The following is a 22039-nucleotide window of genomic DNA, read 5'->3' on the forward strand; positions in this document are numbered from 1 at the left end:
TACAGTACAATACTGTACATGTATTTTGTGGTTTTAAATCTTTTTTTTTTTTTTGAGACAGGGTCCTACTCTGTCACTCAGACTGGCTGGAATTCAGTGACACCATTATGGCTCAAGCAATTCTTCCACTTCAGCCTTCTGAGTAGCTAGGACCACAGGTGCATGCACCATCCTGGCTAATTTTTGTATTTTTCATAGAGATGTTGTTTCAGCATGTTGCCCAGGCTGATCTCGAATTCCTGAGCTCAAGCAATCCTCCCTCCTTGACCTCCCAAAGTGCTGGGATTACAGGTGTGAGCCACTGCCCCTGGCCTTAAAATCATTTTCTTTTCTATGGCTTACTTTATTGTAGGAATACAGTATATAAAACATAGGACATAGAAAATATGTTAATTGATTGTTATCCATAAGACTTCTAGCCAACAGCTGGCTATTGGTATAGTCATCCCTCCTCTCTGTATACATGAGATTGATTCCAGGACCTCCTGCAGATACCAAAGTCTGCACATATTCAAGTCACATGCAGTCTGTTTTTCAAAATCCACACATACAAAAAGTCAGTCCTCCATGTAAGTGGGTTTTGCATCCTGCGAATACTGTATTTTTGATCCATGTTTGGTGGGAAAAAAATCCGTGTTTAAGTGGGCTCAGGAAGTTCAAACCCATGTTGTCCAAGATTGAAGTGTAGTTAAGTTTTTGGGGGGTCAAGTTATACCAAATTCTGACTGCATGGGAGATGGGGGGGTTAGCACCCCTAACCCCCATGTTGTTCAAGGGTCAATTGTATTGCCTCTTCCAATATGTTGTAAGAATAAGTATTGTTTCAGAAAAGATTTACTTCAAGGTATATATGGGTGTGTGCTTGTGTTTGTAATGGGTAGCAATGTAAAATGTATTCATCTTTGTAAGTCACAGACAAAAATATCTAAAAGCACTACTGCTCTAGCAATAGCATTGCTGAATTTTATATCTTCAACCTTAACAGAGGTGATGCCAGATTGCTCTCCAAAATGATTATACCCAATCACACTCTCAACAGCAGTGTGAGATGTTCCATATCTCTCTATGTAGATATTCTATATATTATACTTATGCTCCATATCCTCACCTGAACTTAATAGTGCCAGACTTTTAATGTACTATCAGTCCATTTATTGTGCTATCAATACTGGGTGTGAATAGTGTCTTAATGTGGTTTTCAGTTGCATTTTTCTGATTTCCAGTACATCTTTTCATACATTTGACCATTTAAATTTTGCTTATTGTGAATCATCTGTTTATATCCCTTACTTGTATATTATACAATACAACCCTTACAACAACTCTCTGAAAGAGCCAGCAGTATAGATGAAGAAACTAAGTATGGGAGAAACCTTGCTTAAAGTAACCCAGCTAATGAGTTTTTGAGCTGAAATTTGAGTCCAGGTGTAGAAGACCCCTAATCCTATGCCTTTTGTTTTACACTACATGCCAGGGCCCAAGGTCACGTTAGAAAAAAAAAACAGAGGAGAGAACAAATAAATTTGAACATGTAACCCTATGTCTTGTGTCTAATTAGGCCTTGTGCAATTAACATAGATTATTTCCTTGTGTCCTCACAACAACCTGTGAGGTAAAACCTGTTATCTCCATTTCTACAGATGAGAAAACTAAGGTGTAGAGTAGTGAAGAAATTTGCCTTGGAAGGGTTAAATTACAGTTAGGGACAGAATCGCAACTCAGACACAGATCTGCCTGATTACCAAGTCCATGCCTGTTTCACGATAATGTCTGTCCATAGATATTCCTGGTGTAAGGTAAAGACCTCCCACAAATCAAGCCTGACTCATCATCTCCTAGAGCCAGGTCTTGACCTGCTTCCCCACTTTCTCTCCAGATCCCCATATGTTTCTACTTCGGTATGGCCAGGACTATACCTACTATCTTTCTGCGGAATCCTGGTCTGAGGCAACCTTAAAAGTGGCTGAGCCCTGCTGCTTCATATTAACCATCTGGGCTAGGTTAGCTCCCAGAGATTACTCTTCCACTTCCTCAGGCTTCTCTAATGAAGCCCAATCAGGATCTCAACGCCTTCCATGGTAAACCAGAAAATTGTAAGTCAGAGTCTTTAAATGTGGCTGCACATTAAAATCACTTGTGAACTTAAAAAAATCCTGATGCACTAGTTACAACCCAGGCCCATTACATCAGAATGGTACCCAGGCATTCATAATAGTTAAAGCTTCCCAGATGATTTGAATCTACAGCCAAGATTGGGAACCACTGTTATGGCATCTTCTTCAAGCTCCAGCAGCCATACTCAGTAGTTTCCACATTTTGGGTTTTCATAGGAACTTCTTGGAGGACTCATAAAGACCCAGATTTCTGGACGCCACCCCAGAGAATCCTGGTTCAGACCCAGGAGTCATTCTTAATAATCACCCCAGATAGTTTCACTGCAGATTATTAGCAGACAGTATTTTGAGAAATGCTGCATTAGAGGCATGGAAGTAGGATGGGAACAGGAGGCCTCTGGCCCTTTAAGGATGGATTAAGGGACTACTTTTAAGGCTGTAGGGGCAAGTAGGATCAGGCTGCTTTTTTTCACTCTAGTGGATAAGTTAAGGAAGTGGGTCCTGAAATGGACCTCTCCTTTTAGGTTACCTCAGCCTCTCAATAGGTACTATCTTGTTCTCAGCCCGGGAGAGTGGGAGGGACGTGCTGCCTTGTCCCACCTTCTGTTTCTGTTTCTTCTGATGCAAAGAGGCCAAGTTATGAGGAAACTTTGGCCCAGGAGATCCTCTTAGAGAAAGCAACATAGGGTCTGCCTGCCTTTCCTTTTCTTGCCCCATCCTTGGTTGTGGAGCCAGGATGCAGTTATCTGCATGAAAGGAAACGGTCAGAGTGACGTCCCTTGGGCTTGTGTTGGGGCCTGTTGTTGAACACTAAGCCTTTCAAGATGGTCCTCCGCAGTATTCTTAGAATTCTTTTTCTTTGTGAACTGGCCCTTTTCATGGAACACAGGGCCCAAATGGCAGAAGGACGGCAGTCCTCTATTGCCCTCCTGGCTGAGGCCCCTACTTTGCCCCTGATTGAGGAGCTGCTAGAAGAATCCCCTGACGAACAGCCAAGGAAGCCCCGGCTCCTAGGGCATTCACTGCGGTACATGCTGGAGTTGTACCGGCGTTCAGCTGACTCACATGGGCACCCTAGAGAGAACCGCACCATTGGGGCCACCATGGTGAGGCTGGTGAAGCCTTTGACCAATGTGGCAAGGCCTCGCAGAGGTGAGTTGTTATGCCCCCTACTGCCCTGGAAGGGAGAGAAGTGGAGAAGAGCTTAGAGAAAAGGGAATTGGTGGATTTACTGTCAGGCTTTGTTGCCTTGTGCGCAGGTTGTTTCTTTAGGCTTGGTTTTCAAAGGATGGTAAGCTTGGGAGAAGCCAGAGCCAAGCCTACTTCCCTTTAGGGCATCAACTTAAGAACAGATTGCCTTGGTGCCTACTGAGAAATCTTTCCCAGGCCCCAGGACAACTGAGTGATGTGTCATCACCTATCTTTCACAGAAACTTTTATTGCTTGTGATAGTTCTGAAAACTGTAATTGAGACATATCCAGTTATATTCTTGTGGAGGGCAATTTAAGTGGCGTTTTGCTCTTAGAGTACAGGTTGCTGAGTTGGGGAAACTTCTAAGACCTCAGGAAGGACATAAATAAGCTAACATCTGAGGGTCTCTGTACCTGGCTCTGTGAGCATCTGCTACTGTATTTAATTCTTAATGAATGCTACTATCTTAGCTGTCTTGAGGCAATTAGCCTAATTTTAAAACTAAGGCATGGAGAGGTTAAGTAACTTGCAAATGGTACACAGATAGTGGGTCACAGAGATGGGATTTCAGCTCAAGTCTGTCTGATTCTAAAGTCTGTCAGTAACTTCTTAAGTCTTTAAATGTAGTATTCCAATATCCTTGTACCCCCAGCAGTTTTTGTACTTGGGCCATATTGCTACTTTGGGATTCTGGTACTGTGTACTTTGGAACTTTTTTTTTGTCCCCATCATGATTGATTTTGCTTTTAACATTTGCATCAGATATTGTTCCAGGACAGCAGTGGGCTATTGAAGTGTAGGACTCTCTAGGGAATGCAGACAGTCATCAACTTCAAGGAATTCTTGGGAACCTAGTGAGATCAATCTGTGGCCTTCACTAGTCTCAGAGATGAAAAGAGACAGGACTTAACCCCCTCCCCAAGCAAAACAATAAATATTCTTGTACCTAACCCTTACTGTGAGATTACTGTGTGCCAGGCATTGCAGAAAATGTTTTATAAACTTATCTTAATCCTCACAACTACCAGATTAGGTAGGTAGTATTAGCATACCTACTTGATCGGTGAAGAAACTGAGGATCAGAGTCACTTACCCATGTCATACAACTAGTAATTGCTAGAGCCAGGCATCAAACCCAGGCTGTCAGGACTAAAGCCTGTGTGTTAATCATCATGCTGTTCTGACTCCCCATTGGATTTTAATTGAGTGCCAGGCAGTGTGTTTGCGTTGGGTATATAGAAGCAAATACTTTCCCGACCTCTAGAAGTTCCCAGTATAGTGGAATGGATAGATAATTACATAATAATGTTACAGTATGCCAAGAGCTTTGGAAAGGATAAACAGTAGGGCTCCCAGGACTTTTGAGAAGAAATGGTTCATTGCTTGAAGTGAAGAGACTGTGGGAAGGCCTCATGAAGGAGGTAGTACTTGAAATTGACCTTGCAGAAGGAGCAAAGAGGCCATGCATTGAGGCAGATAAGTGCATTCTGATTTAGGAAAGAGAAAATGGTGTGGGTAGAGATTCATTGAAAAATATTCATTTGGCATCTACTGAGTACTAGGCATACAGATGTGATCAAGATAGGTAAAACCCCTACTCTCATGAAGCATATGTTCTCATAGGGGAGACAAATAAGCACACACAGTTAAATCGTGAATTGTGGTTAAGTGCTCTCAAAGGATGAAGTAGGTTGTTAAGGTAGAGAATGGCAACAAAACCTTCCCTTTCCATGGAGTTGTCAGGGAATGTATCTTTGAAGAAGTGCCATTTGAGCTCAGATCTACAAGATAAACTAGGTATAAGAAGAGTAGGGAGAAGCCTGATTTAGGCAGAGGAACAACAGGTGCAAATGCCTAGAGGGTGAAAACAAGTTTGTTCCAATTGAAGAACAGAGGAAAATCAGTATGGCTGGATCCTCATGAACATTGTGGGAAATGGCAGGATATGAGGCTAATGAGAAGCAGGGACTTCTAGGCTGTGATAAGGGATCTGGATCCTAAGTGCAGCAGAAAGTTGCAAAACATCAAGCACTTTGGGAGGCCAAGATGGGAAGATCACTTGAGCCCAGGAGTCTGAGACCAGCCTGGGCAACATAGGGAGACATGTCTCTACAAAAAATAAAAATACATTAGCTGGGGGTAGTGGTACACACCTGTGGTCCCAGCTACTCAGGAGGCTGAGACCAGAGGATCATTTGAGCCTGGGAGGTTGAGATTGCTGTGAGCCGTGATTGCGCCACTGCACTCCAGCCTGGGTGACAGTGAGGCCCTGTCTCAAGGAAAAAAAAACAAAACAAAAAAAACCCCCCAAAATTAAGAAAAAAATAGGCTTGTACAGATGATGTGAGACTAGAGAGGAGGATGCCTAGAATTAGGCATGTATCCTGGTCTCACTGTGGAATATACTGGTATCTAGGGACTCTGGAAAGGATCCAGAGACAGATGACAGATTCAATCACACAGGATGTGTGAGTCAGCCCTTTCCCTGAAAAGCTCTGACCAGACCCTTCCTGGCTCTGATTCTTAGCAACCCCATCCTGCTTCAGGAAACATGTGATGTCAAGGTCTCAAAGAAAAGGGCAGTTCCTCCTCAGACAGACTGCTAGAGGTTTGGGTTGGGTTCCTTTATAGCCAGGGTGGAGCAGGTTTAAGGGTGGGCCTCTAAGAAAGATTACTGTAAGATGGGAGTGTGGAATAATTTGAGAAAGCAAATACAAGCCTGACTTGGATTTGTGTGAATAATGTCTAGTGCCCCAAACCCAAGGGTATATTAAGCATGAGTTGGAATTTGAACTTTTATTTATTTTTTTGAGATGGAGTTTCACTCTTATCGTCCAGGCTGGAGTGCAGTGGCATGAACTCGGCTCACTGCAACCTCCGCCTCCCGGGTTCATGCCATTCTCCTGCCTCAGCCTCCCGAGTAGCTGGGATTACAGGTGCCCGCCACCACGCCCGGCTAATTTTTTGTATTTTTAGTAGAGATGGGGTGTCGCCATGTTGGCCAGGCTGGTCTCAAACTCCTGACCTCAGGTGATCCGCCTGCCTCGGCCTCCCAAAGTGCTGGGATTACAGGCTTGAGCCACTGCACCCAGCCGGAATTTGAACTATTAAAGATATTCTGGGGCTGGGTGCAGTGACTCAAAGGGCAGCTAATCCCAGCACTTTGGGAGGCCAAAGAGGGCAGATCGCTTGAACCCAGGAGTTTGAGACCAGCCTGGCAACATGGCAAAACTCTGTCTCTACAAAAAACAAAACAGAAAAAGCTGGGCATGGTGGCACGTACCTGTAGTCCTTGCTATTCATGGGGGCTGAGGTGAGAGGATCTCTTGAACCTGGGAAGTCAAGGCTGTAGTGAGCCATGATTGTGCCACTGCATTCCAGCCTGGGTGACAGAGTGAGACTGAAAAAAAAAAATCTGGAACATCAAGATGTAAAAGAACTTCTGTGTTAAAAATGCCACAACTAATGAAGAATTCCAGGTTTGTGGATTCTGTGGAGAAGGACTAGGTGAATAATATACAAATTAACATGGAATTATTTACTGATTAGATGTCGGAAGATGAGAGGTGGCTTTTTCCTGAGGTGCAAGGCTTTTGTAATCTTTGCTCTTGACCTTTGCCAGGAGGGGGCGCAGAAGTTTGGAGCAGCATGGATGCAACCTTTCAATCCTTTGGCCGTTGGGTGTCAGCACTACAGTTTGGATTAAAGCTCTTATTCACGAAGCAGCATCCAGCTTTTAGTAGACTTCTCAGCAAACAAAATATTTATGTGATCAAGACTCTGTTGAAAATAGTATTTAGAGGAATAGTGGTAAAATGAATGAGGTAAATGGAGAACAATTTCCAGCAAGGAATGGTAAAGAGAGAGATTAAGGGCCAAAGGAGGAAAAGATGCTTAAGAAGCAATTCTTGAAGTAGATGAAAGGCAGAAGTGGTAAGATAGCTGTCTGTACTAGAAGATGATAGAAAAAATTATTTTGTAGTGCCTTGGTCCTGAGTTTGAAATTATAGCAGGCCATACCACCCAATACTGAATTGTTGTCCCAAAGCTGCATCTGTATACTGATGTGACATGAGACTCTTTCTTAATCCATGTATGTTTCAACAATTCTAAATGGACACATTTAATAGTCAACTAATAATAATATTGATCTTCTCCCCTACATACAGTATGCACATAAGATAATTCTATATTTGAGTTTTTTCCCCTTGAGCCCAGCATGGTAAGTAATCTAACAGTGAGATAGTTTCTCTAAAGAAAAACAGACTTGGGTTCAAATCTTAACTCTACCAGATACCGGCTGTGTGTCCTTTGTCATAGCTTCTCTGAGCCTCAATTTCCTTATCTACAAAATGGGGACAATAACTATCTCATAAGACTATTGAGGATTAAAGAACTAATACATGTAAAGCATCTAGTATATTAGTAAGTGCTCAATAAATGATAGTATCATTACCTTGAGTTAATTTTAGAGCTGATTATAGCTATCAGTCTATATCAAGCCAGTTTGTGAGGAAGATTCAGGTTAGGAGGTAAGAAGCTAAACCTCTGCTCTTGTTCCCTCTTACTTCTGCAGGTACCTGGCGTATACAGATCCTGGGCTTTCCTCTCAGACCAAACCAAGGAATATACCAACTAGTTAGAGCCACTGTGGTTTACCGCCATCATCTCCAACTATCTCGCTTCAATCTCTCCTGCCATGTGGAGCCCTGGGTGCAGAAAAGCCCAACCAAGCACTTTCCTTCCTCAGAAGGAGATTTGCCAAAATCTTCCCTGATGTCTAACGCTTGGAAAGAGATGGATATCACACAACATGTTCAGCAAAGATTCTGGAATAACAAGGGACGCAGGATCCTACGACTCCGTTTTATGTGTCAGCAGCAAAAATATAGTGATGGTCTTGAGCTCTGGCATGGCACTTCGTCCTTGGACATTGCCTTCTTGTTACTGTATTTCAATGATACTCATAAAAGCATTCAGAAGGCTAAACTTCTTCCCAGGGGCATGGAGGAGTTCATGGAAAGGGAATCTCTTCTCCGGAGAACCCGACAAGCAGATGGTATCTCAGCTGAGGTTACTGCCTCTTCCTCAAAACGTAGTGGGCCTGAAAATAACCAGTGTTCCCTCCACCCTTTCCAAGTCAGCTTCCGCCAGCTGGGTTGGGATCACTGGATCATTGCTCCCCCTTTCTACACCCCAAACTACTGTAAAGGAACTTGTCTCCGAGTACTACGCGATGATCTCAATTCCCCCAATCATGCCATTATTCAGAACCTTGTCAATCAGTTGGTGGACCAGAGTGTCCCTCGGCCCTCCTGTGTCCCGTATAAGTATGTTCCAATTAGCGTCCTTATGATTGAGGCAAATGGGAGTATTTTGTACAAGGAATATGAGGGTATGATTGCTGAGTCTTGTACATGCAGATGACAGCAAAAGTACAGCTAGCTCAAGTTTCCCAGGAAATTAGAGGAGAGTTTAAAATATCAGTGTTAAAGCTGCAAGTAATCCTGTACCAATCTGTACATTATATTTCTTGCCTTAAGTGTTACTTAAGTCTCTTCCCCCACTTGTGAGCTAGTCAGTTTATAGAAACAGTTCTGATACCAGTCCCCTAGCATGAATCAGTACAGTTTGACCACTAATCAGAGCCCTTAATGCTTGGGTAAAATGTCCTCTATTTTATTTTCCTTGGGGCTTTGTCAAAAGTCAGCAGTCAGTAGTGGTAGAACTTCAGAAATTTTCCAACTTTTCCCAGCTTGGGAAAGGTGGGTTTTTCCTAGTGTCCATATTCTGAAGCTCTGGAAGATTTGGGGTGGTGAAAATAGCTTGGGATTTTATACTGCCCTTCTTGCCTCCTATGTCCTAGAAACTACTAGTAGCTAATCAGACAGACTGCCTGCTTCTGTGTTTGTAATACCTTCTAAAACTTTTCTCAGACAGACTGGAAAATTTTCAGGTAACAGTCTTTATAGAAATGTTTTGAGGGGATAGAAGGAAGGAAATCTTTTTCTAAACAAGCAGGGCTTTTCCTCTTAGCCTCTGAATCTGGGAAAAGTACCTGGGATTCTTTCCTGTCCTAGGTGAGTACAGTAGCCTTTAATGAAGCCCATAAGGAAACTAGACTACGGAGCTGTCTGAGATAATCTACTTCAAACCTGCATTTATGGTGAAGAAGAGAAAATCTGTCATTGCTGATTAGCATTATGAATGGGGGAGTTATTTTTAAGTATTCTATGAAACAATAGAGTTCAGAGTATTTTCCTTATGTGACGCTTAAACCCCTGTAAATTACCCCACAAAGAAAGTTCCCTGGTGGCTCAGAGGCTGGGAGTTGGCCTGATTGGGAGTGCAGGGGATTTGAGGGCTGTGAAGGAAGGACTATGGGATAAGGGTGAAACCTGCGAAGGCCTGCAGCTGACTTTATTCTGGGCTTGCCTATTTCATGTGTTCAGTTTGAATCTGGACCTGGGTCTCTGAGGGAGAAGGGCTTGTTGTCTTTGGGAGGCATGGAATGATGCCTTGAAATAAATGATGCTTGTAGTGTGACTCCTTTCTACTCCTATACTGTATTTAAATGATGGGACTGGGTTTGGTTGCAAATAAATCATTTTGTTGTTGAAGAAAATCTTGACTGTTTTTAGAATTGAGAGAGAGTGGAAGGAATTTATTTCCTTTGTTCTCTTTAGCTATGGCTAGGACTTCGACCCTAATCCCTGAGGGGCAGGGCTGGAACATCCTCTGAAGTTCTTCTCTCTTAAGGAAACACTGCTAGCCATCAGCCCTCGCCAAGGTGCCCCTTTAGGGAAGCCCCTGAAACCTAGTAAGTCTTTCCCCACCCAATTGCTCTTGACTAGTCTTATGGCAATTCTCATGGGATGGGACTGATTTAGGGTAGGTATGTGTGTTTGTCAAATCCCTATGTTTCTTACCTATTCATTGTAAACTAACTTGTTTTACCATTCCCTTCAAAAGCTGGTTCCAGCTAGGCTGAATATCTTGCAAGTGTATAAATACAAGTCTTATTCTTGTGACTGAGGAGCTATTCCTTAACATCCGTTTGCCTGTCTACCTTCTTTACTGTATCGTTAAGAATCAACTCAGGTATTTCTCATCTTCTCAATGTCCCCTTGACACACCAGCCTCAGGTGTGTATTAAGTTTCCTATGTATTCAGATCTCACAAAGCTAGGAGATCATGACTTATTGAAAATCCCTAAGATCCAAGATGCTAAACTTAGGATCTGGTCTTATAATCAAGGTCCATCTTCAGCTAGACTGAATATCTTGCAAGTCTCTTAAGTGTCCCTCTGTGGTCATATAGCACTTTGTACCTGCCTTTAATATGCTCTAGTATATATGTCCTTGCAAAAAGATGGAGCCCCTTTTGAGTTTCAACTGCATCTTACCCTTTTCTATAAGAGCCTGGCACCTAGTAGGTCCTTAATGAATACAAACACACAATTATGACATTTTTTTTGTGAGCAATGCATTCTTCCTGACATGGAACATCTCAATTTTTCACATATTTTATTTTTCCATGGGAATCAACGTAATATAAAATACTTTGTATATCAAGTAAGATGATTATTGTATCCCACTATTTCAAAATCATGATTTAAATTACAATAGAATGTAATAGCTACGTTAAGTAAGGCAGTTCTTGTCATCATTACATATGCTGCAAATTTATCTGGGAGGGGAACTATGGGCTTCCAGTCTAGGCATTTCCCCAGCCTACTTGGGGTAGACACAAATATCTAACAGGCCTGAAGATGGACCTTGATTATAGGACCAGATCCTGAGTTCAGCATCTTGGTTCTTAAGGATTTTCAGAAAGTCACGATCTCCTAGCCTTGTGAGTGCTGAGTACGTAGGAAACTTAATCTGTTTATGGAGGGTTCAGGATTAATTGGCCTTATTATCTATTAAGCCCTGAGTTATCAGAATACCCAAGGAAAACACTGTCTGGATGGGGTTACTTGGTTACTTAGGATGATGTTATGGATTCTTTCTTTTCTTTGAAGTATTACTTCAGTTCAGTACCTTTTCTCAAATCCAATCCAAAGTTAGGGTTCCGTACCTCAAACCTTCCTCTGAAAGGAAGAATACATGCTTGCTAGTGGAGGAGGGTGTGTGGGTGGGGGTGGGGCCCGTCTGCCCATGTAGGTAGGGAGAAATTGTTACTTAATCTGGAAAGGGAAAGTAGGAAGCAAGTCCACCTTGTCCCAACAGTCCCAGTGAGTAAGCTGGAACTTCATTTAATGTATGGGTGCAAAAGGAGCAGTAGCAGGCATTTAAACTTGTGTCTGATCGTGGATCTCTTTTGCATTTACCTTGGTAGTATGTCACAACCAATTCTGGGCAAAGTTGGGAAGCAGGCAGAACTTCAGTTACATAAAATATTTGGCCTAATCTTGTAACACATTTCATGTCTTCAGTTAATTCTCCCAAGAGCACTATGAAGTAGGAGGTATTAGTCTTATTTTTTAAAAACTGACTCATTGAGGTGTAATTTACTGTAAAAGCTACTATTTAAGGTGTACAATTCAGTGGTGTTTAGTATATTTACAGACTTGGGTAAATATCACCACAATCTAATTTCACCACAAAAGGAACTTCATGCCTTTTAGTGGTCAATCCCCATTCCCCCAACCCTTACCAACAGCTCCTGACAACCACTAGTCTACTTTCTTTTTCTCTGGATTATGGACATTTAAATAAATAGAATTGCATGATATTTAGTTTTTGTAACTGGCTGCTTTAGTATGTTTTCAAGATTCCCCTGTGTTATAGCATATATCCATACTTTGTTTCTTTTTGTTACTAAATAATATTCTATTGTAGGATACACCAAACCTTTATCTACCAGTCTGATGGAAGTTCAAGTTTCTATGTTTTGGCTATTATGAATAATCTTGCCATGAATGTTCATGAGAAGTTTTTGTGTAGACACATATTTTCATTCCTCTTGTGTATACACCTAGGAGTAGAAATGGTGAATTATCTGGTATATTTAACATTTTGAGGAACTGTAAAACTATTTTCAAAGTGGCTATACCCTTTTATAATCCAACAATGTATGAGAGTTCCAATTTCTCCACATCCTCATCAATACTCATTATTGTCTGTGTTTTATAGTCTAGCCATATTGGTGGAAGTGAAATGGTGCCTCCTTGTGGTTTTGATTTGCATTTCCCTAAGGATTAATGATGTTGAGCATCTTTTCATGTGCTTATTGGCAACTGGCACATCATCTTTGGATAAATGTCTAATTCAAATCATTTGCCCAGTTTAAAATTGTGTTGTCTCTTGTTGTGTTGTAAAAGTTCTTCATATGTTTTGGATATTAATCTCTTATCAGAGGTATGATATACAAATATTTTCTGATTCTGTGGATTATTTAATTTTCCTGATGGTGTTCTTTGAACACAAAAGGTTTTAATTTGGAAGAAGCCCAGTTTATCTATTTTTATCTATTGCTGCTTGTGCTTCTGGTATCATTGGAGAAAAATGGAATAATCCAAGGGTCATGAAAATTTACACCTATTTTTTTCTAAGTGTTTTATAGTTTTTGCTGTTATATTTAGGTTTTAAATCTATATTAGTTAATTTTTGCATACTGTGTGAGGTAAAGGTCCAACTTCATTCTTTTGCATGTGGTTATACAGTTGCCCCAGCATCATTTATTGAAAAGATTAATCTTTCTCCATTGAATTGTCTTGGCACCTGTGTAAAAAAAAAAAAACAAAAAACATAAATATAAGTTTATTTCTGTACTCTCAAGTTTATTCCATTGATCTATATGTCTATTATGCCAGGACAATACTGTCTTTATAACTGTAGATATGTCATAAATTGTGAAATTGGAAAGTGTGGGCTGGGCGTGGTGGCTCATGCCTGTAATCCTAGCACTTAGGGAGGCCAAGGCAGGTGGATCACTTGAGGCCAGGAGTTCAAGACCAGCCTGGCCAACATGGTGAAACCTTGTCTCTACTTAAAAAAAATACAAAAATTAGCCAAGTATGATGGCATACACCTGTAATCGCAGCTACTGGGGAGGCTGAGGCACGAGAATGGCTTGAACCTGGGAGGCAGAGGTTGCAGTGAGCTGAGGTCAGGCCACTGCACTCTAGCCAGGGTAGTGGAGTGAGACCCTGTCTCAAAAACAAAACAAAAAAAAATTGGAAAGTGTGATTCTTCCAAATATTTTATTCTTTAGCAAGATTGTTTTGGCTTTTCTGAGTCACTTGCATTTCCATATTAATTTTAGGGTCAGCTTTTCAATTTCTGCAAAAATACCAACTGGATTTCTTCAATGGGGACTACACTGAATCTACAGACAAATTTGAATAGTATTGCCATTTTGACGTTAAGTCTTCTGATCTATAAACATGAGATATCTTTTTATTTAGGGACTCTAACTTTTTCAATGATGTTTTAACATTTTTAGTATATGTCATACTTAAATTTATTCCTAAGCTTTAAAAATTATTTTTGATGATATTATAAATGGAATTGTTTTCTACATTTTGTTAAATCAGACTGTTTATTACTAATGTGTAGAAATACAATTAATTTTTTTTTGGTGTTGAATTTATACCCTGCAGACCTGCTGAACTCATTTATTACATCTAATAGTTTGTGTAGATTTCTTAGGAGTTTCTGTAAACAATATCATCTGGGAATGTGGATAGTATTACTTTCTTTCTTTCTTTCCAAACTAGATGCCTTTTATTCTTGCCTAATTGCTTTGGCTAGAACTTCCAATACAACATTCAATAGAAGTTGTGACAGCAGACATTCTTTTCTTGTTCTCGATCTTGAGTGAAAGCGTTCAGTCTTTCATCATTAATTATGATGTTAGCTGTGGTTTACTATAGATACCTGACTTTAATACTTACTTTAAAGTTACAGTAATCAAGGCATTGTAGTATTGGGGAAAGAATAAACAAATAGATCAATGGAACAGAATAGAAAACCCCAAAAATAGATCCACACAAATGCAGTGAATTAATCTTTGACAAAGGAGCAAAGGCAATTCAACAGATAAAGAGTAATTTTTTCAACAAATGGTGCTAGAACCAAAACAAATCTAGACAAAGACCTTATAGTTTCAATAAGAATCTGTTGAAAATAGATCATAGATATAAATGTCAAACACAACTTTAAAACTTCTACAAGATAACGTAGGATAAAATATAAATAATTGAGTTACGTGATGGCTTTTCAGAGACAAAACCAAAAGCATTATCTAAAAAAGAAAAAATAAGTTGGGCTTTGTTAAAATTAAAGCTTCTGTTGTGTGAAAGACTGTTAAGAATATGAAAAGCCACAGACTGAAAAATATTGCAAAACGTATTAGATAAGGGACTTGTATCTAAAATATATAAAGAACTCTGAAAACTCAACAGTAAGAAAATCAATTAAAAATGGGGAAAACATGAAAAAACACCTCAAAAAAGAAGGCATGGGCTGGGCATGGTGGCTCACGCCTGTAATCCCAGCACTTTGGGAGGCCGAGGTGGGTGGATCACGAGGTCAGGAGTTCAAGACCAGCCTGGCCAATATGGTGAAACCCCATCTCTACTAAAAATACAAAAATTAGCCGGGTATGGTGGCACATGCCTGTAGTCCCAGCTAATTGGGAGGCTGAGGCAGAAGAATTGCTTGAACCCAGGAGGTGGAGGTGGCAGTGAGCTGAGATCATGCCACTGTACTCCAGCCTACGTGACAGAGAGAGACTCCATCTCAAAAAAAAAAAAAGGCATATATGTGGCAATAAGCATATGAAAAGATGCTCAACAACATATATCATTAAAACGATGAGGTACCACTGCATACCTATTAGAATAGCTAAAACCCAAAACACTGATATCAAATGATGAAGAGGATGTGGAGAAACAGGAACTCTCATTCATTGCTGGTGGGAATAGAGAATGGTATAGCCACTTTGGCAGACAGTCTGGCAGTTTTATAAAACTACAGTCTCATCATACAATCTGGCAATCACACTTCTTGATACTTATTTGTGTTAAACTTATGTTCACACAAAAACCTGCACACAAGTGTTTATAGCAGATTTATTCATAATTGCCAAAACTTGGAAGTAACCAAGATATTCTTCAATGGGTAAATGAAAAACAAACTGTGGCACATGTATACAATGGGATATTATTCAGCAATAAAAACAACACAGCTATCAAGCCATGAGAAGACATGGAAGAGCCTTGACTGGATATTGCTAAATAGAAGAAGCCAGTTTGAAAAGACTACATACTATATGGTTCCGTTCATATGACATTCAGAAAAAAGGCAAAGCTATAGAGACAGTAAAAAGATTAATGGTTTCCATGGGTTTGCTGGGAGGGAGACATGGAGCATGGGGCATATTTAGGGCAGTGAAACTTTTCTGCATGATTCCATGATAGATCCATGTTATATATTTGTCGAGACCCATATAACTGTACAACTGAAAGAATGAACCCTAATGTAAACTATGGCCTTCAGTTAATAATGTGTCAATACTGGTTCATCAATTATAACAAATGTGCCACACCAGTGAAATATGTTAATAACAGGAGAAAGCTGAAAGATGTGTTGGGGAGAAAAAGGTATATGGGAATGCTCTGTACTTTTAAGTTTTTATTCTTAAATTGACAAAGTTGCATGCAATATACCATGTACGACATGACTTGAAATATACACTGTGGAAGAACTAAATCAAGCTAATTTAACATGTATTACCGGCCAGGCGTGGTGGCTCACGCCTGTAATCCCAGCACTTTGGGAGGCTAAGGCGGGTGGATTACAAGGTCAGGAGTTCGAGACCAGCCTGGCCCACATGGTGAAACCCCATCTCTACTAAAAAATACAAAAAAATTAGCCAGGCATGGTGGCGCACACCTGTAATCCCAGCTGCTTGGGAGGCTGAGGCAGGAGAATCTCTTGAACCCAGGAGGTGGAGGTTGCAGTGAGCCGAGATGATGCCATTGCACTCCAGTCTGGGTGACACAGTGAGACTCCGTCTCAAAAAAATAAAAAATAAAAAATAAATTAAAAAAAAAATGTATTACCTCACATAATACTTTTGTGGTGAGAATACAAAGTCTCTTAGCATTTTCAAGAATACAATGTATTGCTATTAACTATAGTCAGCATGTTATGGAATAGCTCTCCTAAAATTACTGCTATCTAACTGAAATTTTTTATTCTTTGTTCAACACTTCCCCACCCCAGCACCTGGTAACCACTATTTTATTCTCTGTTTCTGTAAGTTCAACTCCTTTTTTAGATTCCATGTGTAAGTGAGATCATGCAGTATTTGGCTTTCTTACCTGGCTTATTTCACTTAGCATAATGTTCTCCATCCTCCAGGTTCATCTGCATTGTCAAAAATGACGAGATTTCTTTTTTTAATGGCTGAATAGTATTCCATTGTGTATATATACCACATTTTCTTTTTTTTTATATTATACTTTAAGTACTGGGGTACATGTGCACAACGTGGAGGCTTGTTACATAGGTATACATATGCCATGGTGGTTTGCTGCACCCATCAACCCGTCATCTACATTAGGCATTTCTTCTAATGCTATCCCTCTCCTAGCCCCCCAACCCCCAACAGTCCCTGGCATGTGATGTTCCCCTCCCTGTGTCCATGTGTTCTCATTGTTCAACTCCCATTTACGAGTGAGAACATGCGGTGTTTGGTATTCTGTTCTTGTGTTAGTTTGCTGAGAATGATGGTTTCCAGCTTCATCCATGTCCCTGCAAAGGACATGAACTCATCCTTTTTTGTGGCTGCATAGTATTCCATGGTGTATATATGCCACATTTTCTTTATCCAGTCTATCATTGATGGGCATTTGGTTTGGTTCCAAGTCTTTGCTATTGCGAACAGTGCATAAATAAACATACGTGTGCATGTGTCTTTATAACAGAATGATTTATAATCCTTTGGGTATATACCCAGTAATGGGATGGCTGGATCAAATGGTATTTCTAGTTCTAGATCCTTGAGAAATTGCCACACTGTCTTCCACAATGTTTGAACTAATTTATACTCCCACCAACAGTGTAAAAGCGTTCCTATTTCTCCACATCTCTCCAGCATCTGTTGTTGAAAAAAGGTTAGAGTATATCCACATTTTCTTTATCTATTCATCCGTTGATGGACACTTAGGTTGATTCCATATTTTGGCTATTGTGTATAACACTGCAATAAATATGGGAGTGCAGATATTTCTTGAACATACTGAGTTCATTTCATTTGGATATATATCCAGTAGTGGAATTTTTGGATCATATGGTCATTCTCTTTTTAATATTTTGAGGAACCACCATACTATTTTCCATAATGACTGTAATAATTTACATTACCACCAACAGTGTGCAATGGTTACTTTTTGTCCACATCCTTGTCAACACTTCATCCTTTGTCTTTTAAAAAAAATTGTGAATTGAAAATTGATTGCTGCATATATTTATGGGGTACAATATGGTATAATTTATAAGTATAATGTGAAATGATTAAATCAAGCTAATTAGCATCTCTGTTATCACAAATACCACTTTTTGTGGTGAGAACATTACATTTACTCTCCTAGAAATTTTGAAATGTACAGTACCATGCATAGTGAATATTAACTTTATTAACGATACTTTATTAAATATATTCACCATGCTGTGCAATAAATCTCAAATACCTTATTTCTTTTGCCTGATATTGTGTAGCCTTTGACTATCATCTCTCCAGCATCCCCACCCCTGAGTCTTGGCAACCACCATTCTACTTTGTATCTATGAGTTCAATTGTTTTAGATTCTACATACAAGTGTAATCATATGGTGTTTATCTTTCTGTACCTGGCTTATTTCACTTAGCATAATTTTCTCCAATCTCGTCCACATTGTTGCAAATGACAATTTCCTTATTTTTAAAGACTGAATAGTATTCCATTGTGTACATATACTACATTTTCTTTATCCATTCATCTGTTGATGGACACTTAGGTTGATTCCATAACTTGGCTATTGTAAATAGCCAATGAACATGGGAATACAGACATCTTTCACAAACTGATTTCAAATATTTTGGGTAAATACCTAGAAGTGGGATTACTGGATCAGACAGTGTATTAGTATGGTCTACACTGCTATAAAGAACTACCTGAGACTGTGCAATTTATTTAAAAAAATGTTTAATTGACTCACAGTTCCACAGGCTGTACAGGAGGCATGGCTGGGGAGGCCTCCAGAAACTCACAATCGTGGCAGAAGGGTGAAGGGGAAGCAAGCACGTTTTCACATGACAGCAAGAGAGAGCTAAGGGAGAAGTGCTACACACTTTTAAACAACCAAATCTCGTGAGGACTCACTATCACAAGAAGAACAAGGGGGAAATCTGCCGCCATGATCCAATCACCTCCCACCAGGTCCCTCCCCAACACTGGGGATTACAATTCAACATGAGATTTTGGTGGAGACACAGAGCCCAACCATGTCATATGGTACTTCTTCTACTTTTAGTTTTTCGAAGAACCTCCATACAGTTTTTAAATTAGTATAGTGACTATACTAATTTATATTCCCACCAACCATGTACAAGTATTTTCTTTTCTTCACTCCCTTGCCAACACTCTATCTTTTGTCATTTTGATAATAGCCATCTTGACACATGTGATATCTTACTATGGTTTTGATTTGCATTTTGCTGATAATAGTGATATTGAGAATTTTTTCATATACCTTTTGGCCATTTTATGTCTTCTTTGGAGAAATGTCTATTCAGGCTCTTTGCCCACTTTTTAATCAGGTTATTTGTTTTCTTGCTGTTGAATTGTGTTCCTTGTATATTTTGAATATTATCCTCTTATCAGATATATGGATTGGAGCAGGCCTATATCCTGGCAGTGTGGGGGCTGACACAGCTCTGGGCTGGTCTAAAACATGGAACAGGTTTGGGGCCTATATATTCAGGGGCTGGCCTGGAGGATGGGTTTATTGGTGCTGGCCTGATGACTAGGGTTGTGGGTGCTGTCCTGTGCTAGGGACATTAAGGTCAGCTGGGTGCTGGGTGAAGTTTGAGGCCAAGAGTCCTGGGGTTGGCTTGGCCCTGGATGTCCTGGAGACTGGGTCTGAGGGGCGCTTGCCTGGCACTGGTGTGGGCCCAAAGCCTGGTGCTGGCTTGGCACTGAGGGTGGTCCAGAGCCTGGAGCCACTGAGGTTGGCCTGGCAGTAGAGAAAACCAGAGATTCAGTCTACCATACTGGCCTGGAGTCTGGAGTTGTAATGTCCAGCCTGGTGCTGGGGCAAGTCTAGAAACTTAGTCCATGGGTATTTGCCTGGGGCCTGGGGCTGTGGGGTCTGCCTGTTGCAGGGTTTTACTGTGGCAGATCTAGTGTTGGCATCCAAAGTTAAGTCTGATGCTCACTTTTCTCTCTTTCACCCAAGCAAAGGATATCTCTTTCCACACTCTGATGCCTGTGGTTGGGAAAGGGGTGACTCAGGTAATGTAAAACTGTCCTTTCTACCATCTTCAATGTGTATTTTCTTATTTGTGTGTTACCTCTAGGTGTTGTGATATCTCACCTGGTTTTCTTAGCAATTGTGAAGGTATTTTTGAGCGTGGGTAGTTGGTTGAATTGATGTTTCTGTTAGGAGCATGATCACTAAAGAGTCCTATTCTGGCATCTTTCTTCACTCCTCCTTCGACTCTCTGTACTTTTGCTCAGTTTTTCTCTAAACCTAAAGCTGCTCTAAAAATAAGTCTATTAAACAAATAAACAAAAAAGGCTCTTTGCATGGGACAAGCTCTGAGGCATGTCAAATAAAGATGAATCATGTGAGTGGTGTTTCCAAGGAATTGTTAAATAGTGATGGGTCAAATACTGACAATTTTCTGGGAATGGGACTTGTTTTGAGACCTCCAAGCTAGTCTGTCACCTCCAGTGGCTGCTAGCCTACTGATTTTCACAACTACTGGAGTTGTCAGGCTATCGGTTCTCAAGGCTACTGTAGAGCTAAGGACAGGGGGATTGGAATAGAACAAGTTAAAATGCCATAAAGCTGACTGTTCTTATAGAGGTTCGGCCATTTTTCTTGAACAAATGCTCATTGTATTGTTGCAAGCCTTTGATTAATTCTAGTGTTCATAAAATGTTGGTTTTGATAATTTTTGCCAGGTCTCTCATTGTTTTTGTTGAGGAGCAGATTTTTGGTGTTTCTCGCTCCACCATTCCTGAAGCATTCTTCTATTAGCCCCACTGCAACTTGCCCTGAAGATTCATATCTCCATGTCTTCTGTATTCATTCATTTAACAGACATAACTGGATTTCCCCAGATAATAGGCTATTTTTTATCCTATAAAGTTTTAAACAGCCTTAGAAACTAGAGTGTTTATCTACTTATATGCATATAGGCATACATACAGTCCCACTTTCCACACACACAGATTGAATACTATCTATCACATGTGCAATTTCATTTGAAAATAGAGTTCATTGCTAGTGTTAATGTGAAGGGAGTAGATGGTCTCCCTACAGTGGACTTTTCCCAATACAGTGGTTTTTTAAAAATCTCTTTCTCATCTTTGTGTATTCAAGTGGTTTTCTCTCAGCAAACAGAAAACTAACCTTGAACCTACTGCTTTTACCTGGCCTGGAAGGGTCAATGGAAAAATATCAGAAAGCAAGATGGGAGGGAGTTGGGGTCAGAGAGGCAGGGGCAAACAGATTTCCAGACACCAGCAATGAATTAAATACTTGAATAATATCTGTTAGATGGAAGAATCAATCTCAAGAGCAGGTGTGGGAATGGGCTACCAAGTACAAAGAGACTCAGTAAGTACTTTTCATTGAGATGACAAAAGGTCAGCTGATATCTGCCAAGATTATTTTCCAGCACTACCTACACACTGTACCTTACTGGAGTCATGCCACGTTTTGCTGCTGCTTCTGGAGCCTCAGCTGTTAAGTCTGATAGAACTTCACAATGCTAAGGCTTGGGAGGTAGGTGAGATGGGAGATAAGCATCAGATTGAGCCTGCTTTCTCCTTTATCCCTTTTTTATTCAGATATTGACCAACCCAACTGAAGATACTATTGTCTTTGAATCTGTGGCAAAACCATTAGATGGCATGGGACTGCCAAGCATCTCTAGATGTCTAGGATGACCTGTTATAGAGAATCTTTTATGGAAAAATTTGTTGAGTTTTCCACATTTGGATCATAGAGTGTGTAACCAAATATTGCAGGTGAGAACTTTGTCTTGGCCTCTGTCTCTCTTGCTATTGACAGCTTAAGTACCTTACTCTAGGATTCCCAGGGTTCATATGACTTTCTGCTTTTTGTTTTTAGGAATGGATATTGTGTAGTCAAAAACTTCGGGGCTGAGACCATGGGGAAAGTAGACAGAACCATGAAGGGTGATAAACCACTTGTGTTGAGCAATTCATTTGTTGTCTCTTGTTTCTGTACAAGTAGGCCTATGTGAGTATTGGCATAATTGATTTTTTTGGTTATAGCATATTTTATTGTATATTACTAAAAGGATATACACTTTATATCAAGCTGGGTATGGCTGAAAGTAATACGTGAGACATAACCATCAGGAGAGACAAAACCATCAGTGCTGTTACTATGTGTTCATTGTTCCCTAGGTCTGTCCTGTATACTTCTTAGTAGCAGTAGGACTTGTCAAGACAGCATTACAATAAATGGGGAATTATTTTACTT

The 22039-nt window shown here is 40.3% G+C and overlaps 1 protein-coding gene across 1 annotated transcript; it reads left to right on the plus strand.

Moving 5' to 3' along the window:
• Nucleotides 1-291: 291 nt before the first annotated feature.
• Nucleotides 292-12965, plus strand: BMP15 (bone morphogenetic protein 15). Its single transcript, XM_021932758.2, has 2 exons — nt 292-3266; nt 7883-12965. The coding sequence occupies exons 1-2, from the start codon at nt 2939-2941 to the stop codon at nt 8731-8733; spliced, it is 1179 nt and encodes a 392-aa protein (XP_021788450.2). The 5' UTR covers nt 292-2938; the 3' UTR covers nt 8734-12965.
• The last annotated feature ends 9074 nt before the right edge of the window (nt 12966-22039 follow it).

The sequence above is a fragment of the Papio anubis genome, chromosome X (genome assembly GCF_008728515.1).
Source record: "Papio anubis isolate 15944 chromosome X, Panubis1.0, whole genome shotgun sequence".
In the NCBI taxonomy this organism is placed as follows: Eukaryota; Metazoa; Chordata; class Mammalia; order Primates; family Cercopithecidae; genus Papio; species Papio anubis.